Below are 7,616 nucleotides of genomic sequence, written 5' to 3'. Positions count from 1 at the left end.
TTTCTCTATACCTATGGAGCTCCGCGCGCGGCTCCGCTATGAACCCTTTCCCCCCTCTAAAATAAAGCACCTAAATAAAGGGTGATCTTACTGCTTTTGTAGCTTTCCGTAATTGAGGAATTTTGAAAGATTGAAGTTTTTCCGGTTATTCCAACAAGATTTAAATCTGTCGAATGTGGGAAACTCATTCTGTTCGGGAGTAAAATTCACAAATTTTAAAATTCAAAATTTTGTCAGCGATTAAAATTATTCTTGAGCTCAAAATGTCGGTTATTATTTTTTATTATTTGCTTTGTACTCCTGTGCGAGATAGTTTGGGCAAAGCTAGTATACACTAAGTAGCAAACGTTTTCTGTGTTTTTTGGGCGGACATAAGAAGAAAGACAGTAGGCCCCATTTTTCGCGCAGTCAAATTGTCGAAACACTCGTTTTCTTCTTGTTTCTTCGCCCTAAAAACACTTGTTACGCAACGATAGAGCAAAGACGGTGGTGTTAAGTTTTTTTCAAGAGACCATCATGCTCTCTTCTTTTCCCATAATCACCCATTTTTTTTACAGCCCTTTGAATACACCTTTGACGCTGACGAGAATCGAACTCTTGTCAGCACACTCGCAGTCCGCATCTTCATTCATTCACGAGTATGTAGAAGTTGGTACTGATAAGAAACCACAAGCTCATGCCTGGAAAAAAAGAAGGTTATATCGCGAATCACGTCCCAGATAGTTTTGCAGTCCCACATGTAATGGAGACCACAAAAGGTCCCTGGTTTTCCTTCATATCTAAATTTTTGATTCGCCCTGAATTTTTGAGGGGCCAACATGATAATTAAAATACATTCCCACCATAGCATTCCAACAGATTGTTGCTGCCATTTTAGAATCTATATAATAAAAGACGTGTAATGTAATTATCCTATTTTATTCGACACTAGCCACGGTTTACCGCACTTTTATTGATACAAAACACAGAAATCAGGTTAATATAGTTTGACTCTATATACCTCTCTATACAGACATCATTTTAATACAATTCTCGAAAGCAATTTGACATTATATAGCTCTATAGACATGATGTTAATCGCATTTATTGACAGCAATTAAACTGTAACTGTTATACAGATGATTCAGCGAGTCTAAAATGCCAATTAAATATTCTCCTGCGGCACTTTGTACAAAATATCAAATAATTCTACAGAACCCTTCTTCCTTCTTCTTTCTCTCTTTTAACCGAACAACCTTGAAAAAGTTAACAGAATTGCAACAAGTAGCAAGAATGGAATCCACCCCATAATGCACCGCGCGCTATTCAATCCTTCTCGGTGTTCTCCGTTGAAGCTCGTATTTCCTTATCTTATTTCAAATCTTTTTGCCATGTTTGTATTAAGAGTGGTTTTCAAAAACCCGTGAAATATTGTTTAGCTTATTTATTAGTTATACACTGTAATGTCTTTGTTCTCTTTTGTTCTGGCTCGACTATTACACTTTAACAACTACATTTTGTTGCACGGGATTTTGAAAACCACTCTGTAGCTTGAGCTGTGTCAGTGTCAGAGAGTGTAGGACACGGAATCTGAAAGCTCATCTATTCTTCCTTGTCAGATTTTCAGTTAATGGGGACTATACCCGAGATAATGGCTAGTTTGTTCCTTAAAGAAGCTGGTTTTAGATTTCTTTTCATTTTAAGCAATTTGAAGCTTTCACATCGACACCAACTTGCTTTGCACCGAATTACATTTTGTCTAAAAAAATACAGCGGCATTGTATGGAAAATGTGATGCCTGGTTAGATCTGGTAAATTCTTCTATTGTATGGGTAAACACAGGTCGACACAGGTACACACAGTGAACCTGTCTTTGCTATGCGCGCTATGCATCCTGCTCGTCTTACCAGATTGCCTTCGCCATTTTGTCATCCTAGCAAAGTACCAAGTGTAAGAAAGCATCATTTTCCTTCGGCTGAATTGGGAAAGTTGTTGCGATATTTGTTATTGATTTTGGTAAATAAAACATAAGTTATTTTAGGTGGTTATTTTGAGATTTCTTCCCAATTTTGTCCTACAATATTAGTTGAAAACAATAACAAAGGTGTTACAGTTCTAAAAGCCTAAAACGGTATTCCTTGGTGTTACGGAGAGCTTTGTTTTTGGTGCTCAAGGCGGGTACCTCGTTTTACTTTGGCTTGGCCCAAAGTACGTCGGTTAAAAAAATAAAAGCTAGTCATGCCTCAGATAAGCTTGCTGATTGGCTAAATTTCTTTGCAGATAGCCATGGCAACCAGCGGCTTGATTACCAGAATGCATTTCGCGCTTCTCTTAACAGAGATCAGACATTGTCTAGAATGTTCTCAAAATGGCTGCCACTTTCCAAGAACTGTATCCTTGATGGCATCAACATATTGCGCGGGAACCCAGTAGATCCAGTAGCGTGAGGCTTCTGTTGGGCCGAGCTGGAGAGCCTGTAGAATGGGACGCGATATATACGGTTATCCTATTTTTAATATAAGGCCTTTATACGTTTTTTTTGTTTGCATATGCCGGGGGAACACTAGTGATATCACAACATAAAAACATGTGCGCACAGTCTTTTAACTCCGACATAACAACATGGACATAATGACATAAAAGCCTATGTCGTTATGTCACTAGCGTGCACCAGGCAATACTGAAGAGGGAGCGACATTCCGAGACTGGCTTCTATTCAAGATTGATCCCACTTGTGTGACTTTCCCACAGCATTCAGGGATATTTAACATACAGGTGATCTAGTCATACATACCAGATATGGTAATCATCACGTCCGCTATCATGTGATCAAGTCATACATACCAAAATATGGTAATCATCATGTCCTCTATCATGTGTTCATGTCATAAATGCCAAATATGGTAATCATCAAGTCCTCTATTATGTGATCAAGTCATACATACCAAATATGGTAATCATCATGTCCTCTATCATGTGATCAAGTCATACATACCAAAATATGGTAATCATCACGTCCGCTATCATGTGATCAAGTCATACATACCAAATATGGTAATCATCACGTCCTCTATCACATGATCAAGTCATACATACCAAAATATGGTAACCATCACGTCCTCTATCATGTGATAAAATCCTACATACCAAAATATGGTAATCATCACGTCCTCTATCACGTGATCAAGTCATACATACCAAAATATGGTAATCATCATGTTCCTCTATTGGCTCGGAGACTATGTTCTTTATGGATCCCATTGGAAGTTTTTCCGTGCGTTCTAAAAGCAAAAACAAGATGCTGGAGTTATAGGAAACATAAAAATAATAAAATGCATACGCCATAAGAAAGTAAAATCCATTTTGATGAGCAAACAATTTCAAGCAGACATGACAGAAAACCGTTCTTTCCTATTAATTGCCCACCCATACAATTTTTGCTTAGATAACTATATCTGTGCACCTCTTATTGGCAAAACCTTGCCTGCAGTCAGCATCCTGTTAACAGTAACAGTGAATAATTACCTTTTGTGCCGAGCCATAACTGGTCTAGTTCAAGCTTGAATGTTAACCTTACTTTCCCTCCATATTTGTTATACATCCCAGATAACGGTACAGTTGGGAGGCTTTCCTGTAACAAATCACAAAACATAAAAGAAACTATACTTAAATCACATTGTATTTTAATTGAAATTTGCAAAAAAACGGCTAGTCTTAATTTTTCTTTTCTATATTGAAATTTTTGTTTTCTCTGTTTTATTTTATTTAGCGCTTTACAATATGTACACATAGTTTTAGCTCTTTATAAATAAATATACTATTTTTTATAATTATTATACCATTGCTGAGAGATTAACTGAGATGGTTAATAAACGACAATATCATTCAAAATGGAATGAAAAAAATAATGTTTATGGTCCAATTTTGGCATGTTTAGATCAAAAAATGTTTGAGAACTTTGTATGCTCAGCTCATTAGAAAAAATAATATAGTAGTGAGTTTGATTTTGCTAGATATATTTTTGCCTCAAACCAGAGAAAGATAGGTTGGACTAGTGAAGTGCATTGCAGGTACTCCTTGAAAAAGCATTAGATCCTTGAGCAGGGTCTATGACTGTGCACCTCCCCCCCCCCCCCTGAGCCAATCCTGGAAATGGCCTGCTCCCTGAAAGTGCTTGATCCTTGACTAGTGGTACTCAGAGTCCGGTAAATGAGTAATGGTTTTGTACCTTTCTGTTTTTTATTCCAGGCATTACATCATCAGGTTTGCCTTTGTCTAATACTTTCTTGTGCATCTGAAAGAAGGATTCATCATTAAGAGAAAGCAAAATAATATTTTATTATGCACCAAGCCATGTTAAGCTGTTGGGGGGGGGGGGGTACAGCAAAGGATGAGGATTTGATATTTTGTAATTTTTTCAGTCAAATTCCCTACTCTTGGGCCAAATTATGGAGCCAAATCTTGAGAGATATCCTTACCCCGAGCTATATTATTTGTGATCAAATATCACTCGCAAAGTGTTATAGAGGGTGGCTGCTTAATGCAGGTGCCGGCCACTTCACCAAAGGTGTCAATGCAAAAGTATGTATGTATGTATGATGTCAAAGTCCTTGCAATACAAGAACCTGAGTCACACAGGGTTAATGAGTTCACTAAAACAATCAAATACAGTATCTGGAACTAGCAAGACAAGCGCCCTCACCTTTTGTTTGCAGAATGGTTCTTTAGCAGCACCTGAAAATGGTACAGTCAAAACACCAAACCAGTTTATCTTTAAAATTGTGAACATGCAAACACAATATGTCAACCTAAAGCACAACAAAATATCAGTGCCAGACAGGCTGTGAGTTACAGAGGCTGGTATAACATGATTGCATTGTATGGCATTTGCACACTGAGAGGTGACACGATCATAATCTGCTTGCCGATGATCAGGATGATCCAAGGACTGAATTCAGAGCAACAAATGAACTTCGTGTGGATTTTCATTCAATGTTTAGAGGAATAACAAGTCCAGACCAGCTCATCACTACTTATTCTTATTTGTCAATGGCCATCTTTCACATTTGAATGGTTTTTGCACTTAGCACATGTGTATGTATGTATTATTTAATTGTCTTGTTCACATTATACTACTGAATAAAACATCAACCTTTACTTAACCACTTGACTGTTATGTACATGTTTTTGGTTAAGAGCAGTTGTTCTTACCATGGCGTATAGGGTGAATGGGAAGATTAGGAAGGAGGTAGTGGGTAGGGGGGAATAGAACAGAAAACAAAAAGGCTGATAAGGGGTAAGGTGTACATGCTGGTGGAGAAAGAAGTGAGTTAAAATATAATGAAAACAACAAAAGTTCATAAACATGCACATAAATGTATAATAAATTATGGTAAATAAGGAATAGAATATTTCATAGAGCTCTTTGAAAGGTTAAGCAGTCTCATGTGTGTTCTAGTACAGGGTTTAGTTTTTGGTTAAAAGCGGGTATTCGTACCATGGCACCTGGGGAGAAGGGGGACATAAAAGGGGGATAATGGTTGTGATACGGGTAGAGGTAGGTGGCAGGGGTGAGGGCAAGAGGGTAATTGTGGGGATAATGCTAAAGTCAGTGGAGTTTGACTACGAGGAGTGTCCAAGATAGTGATGCAGTTGTTCTTACCATGGCATATAGGGTGAATTGGAAGATTAGGAAGGAGGTAGTGGGTAGGGAGGTATAGAACGGAAAACAAAAAGGCTCATAAGGGGTAAGGTGTTTCAATATTTTTTTACTTAAATTTTGATGCTTCACACAGAAAATTTCCTGTACCTCAATACATTTGGTAAAACATCAACAAAACTTACTTGCTGTTGTTTTTTCCTCCTTAAGTTGACTAGGAGAGGGTGGCGTCACCTTCAAAACATCATTTATAGTCGAGCCAACCACCATCATCTTGGTACCTTTGGTAATTTTCACATCCCGAAGCGTTTTTGTGCCATCTTTTAAAAGACCTGGAAGTAGATATGATTTTAAAAATATAAAATTGCTTTATAAATAGTTACTAAATAAACTACATACACTAGTTTGGGTCCACTCGGGCTACTTTATTTCAGAGTTTAGAAGTAACTGTAGAAGTTAGAAGATCTAAAAGCGGTTGTATGAGCGTTAGATTGCAATACTGTACAGTAAATGTTGTTTAAGTAAATATCCTGACTTCATAAAAAAACAGTACTGTAGTTTGACAGTGTACTGTCTTACTAACCTCTCCTGCTACTCAAATCCCAAACAAATTGCTACTCTAAGCTGTTTTAGTCACTCTGAATTATTTCTGTTACTTCGTAAAAAAGAGACAGAATTGCAAATGTACAAAAAAAATTGAAAAACATTTCAGCACCAAAAAAATTATCTTAGGAACGTAAAACACACAATTGTCAACCAACAGTTCAATAACTGGGGAAGAATGGGTTAAGTCCAAACCATGGGACCAAAATCCACAGGAAGTCCAAGAAATTGTTCCACAGGTAGACCAAGTAATAGACAAGCATTTCAGAATGGTAACAGTCAAATTTATGAAAATAATGAAAATATAATTGGAAGGAAGAATATAATTTGGTCACAAATAAATCACAAACAAAACTTATTATCTAAACCATATGACATACTTAATGGAACACTTGATAAGATCAGTGATAGAAAATTCAAGATTTAGTTGTATTACCTTTGTACATTAACTTCTGCATTGCAACTGGTAAACCTGAGAATAAAAATCTAAATTGAAAGTTTTATTTATTAAATGTTTTGCTTATCCCGTCACTCAAAGTCTTTTTCAAACAACTTTTTCCTCACAGCCTTCCCACCACCCATAACATCAACCCCCAATACTAACACTAACACAATACACCATTACTGTACCGTCATCTAACAATAACACAATACACCATTACTGTACCGTCATCTAACACATTGGCTGAACAGTATGTGTTGGTGGTAAAAAATTTACAACAATGAAGGGATGAATAACAAAGAATGTTTAGAAAAATAATGTAGAAAGGCAAATTTTCTACTTCCCTTGATAATCGTATGACAATTTTGTCGGCAAAGCTTACCACGTAAGCGACCTACCTGTCAACTCTTCGATGTGCTCTTTCAATTTGTCTACGCTCTTGTCCAAATCAAAGGTTACATCGTAATTCTTCTTATTCCAACACACGCGAAAATTCACCATTTCTGCGGCAGATTTAGCTTTATCGGATGTGTCCGCCTCTTTTTCTTCGACGCTTTGTTGTTCTTTCGGGGAAACGATTTCTTCTTCATCTGTAATTTGATTTTCTGACAGCGCCGCCTCGTTTGAAGTGGCATTTTCTTGCCTGGTATCGCAATCCATCGAACAAGCTGTAATCACATGTGGTTATATCACAATCTGCCTCTGACACTCTCTTTTTCTCGTAATTTCAACACCACTTACCATTTACAGTGCTTTCCTCTTCCGCCATTTTGACTCAGCACGCAGTGCGCATGACAGTACCGCAGATAACCCCAGAATCTCACACTAAAAAAACAGCCCTTGTCCACAAAAAGCTTCTACTATTTCGCCAAAGCTTATTTGAAACAGTGTTAAAAATCTAACTTTAAAAAAAAAAAAATTTGTTGCATCATT

The 7,616-nt window shown here is 37.2% G+C and overlaps 1 protein-coding gene across 2 annotated transcripts; it reads right to left on the bottom strand.

Moving 5' to 3' along the window:
* Window positions 1-902: 902 nt before the first annotated feature.
* LOC5516861 (ubiquitin domain-containing protein UBFD1) lies at window positions 903-7,581 on the bottom strand. Of its 2 annotated transcripts, XM_048719460.1 has the most exons (9): window positions 7,425-7,581; window positions 7,082-7,351; window positions 6,678-6,713; window positions 5,824-5,970; window positions 4,682-4,713; window positions 4,208-4,273; window positions 3,505-3,610; window positions 3,178-3,260; window positions 903-2,453 (listed from the first exon to the last, which is right to left on the bottom strand). In XM_048719460.1, exons 1-9 carry the CDS (start codon window positions 7,450-7,452, stop codon window positions 2,343-2,345), a joined length of 879 nt encoding a protein of 292 aa, XP_048575417.1. In that variant the 5' UTR covers window positions 7,453-7,581; the 3' UTR covers window positions 903-2,342. The 2 variants fall into 2 exon arrangements, with proteins under 2 accessions (XP_048575417.1, XP_048575418.1); XM_048719461.1 differs by lacking the exon at window positions 6,678-6,713.
* Between the last annotated feature and the right edge of the window lie 35 nt (window positions 7,582-7,616).

Source organism: Nematostella vectensis, chromosome 12 (genome assembly GCF_932526225.1).
Source record: "Nematostella vectensis chromosome 12, jaNemVect1.1, whole genome shotgun sequence".
Classification (NCBI taxonomy): Eukaryota; Metazoa; Cnidaria; class Anthozoa; order Actiniaria; family Edwardsiidae; genus Nematostella; species Nematostella vectensis.
The sequence above is the reverse complement of the archived record's forward strand: the minus strand, read 5'-3'. Positions and strand labels throughout refer to the sequence as shown.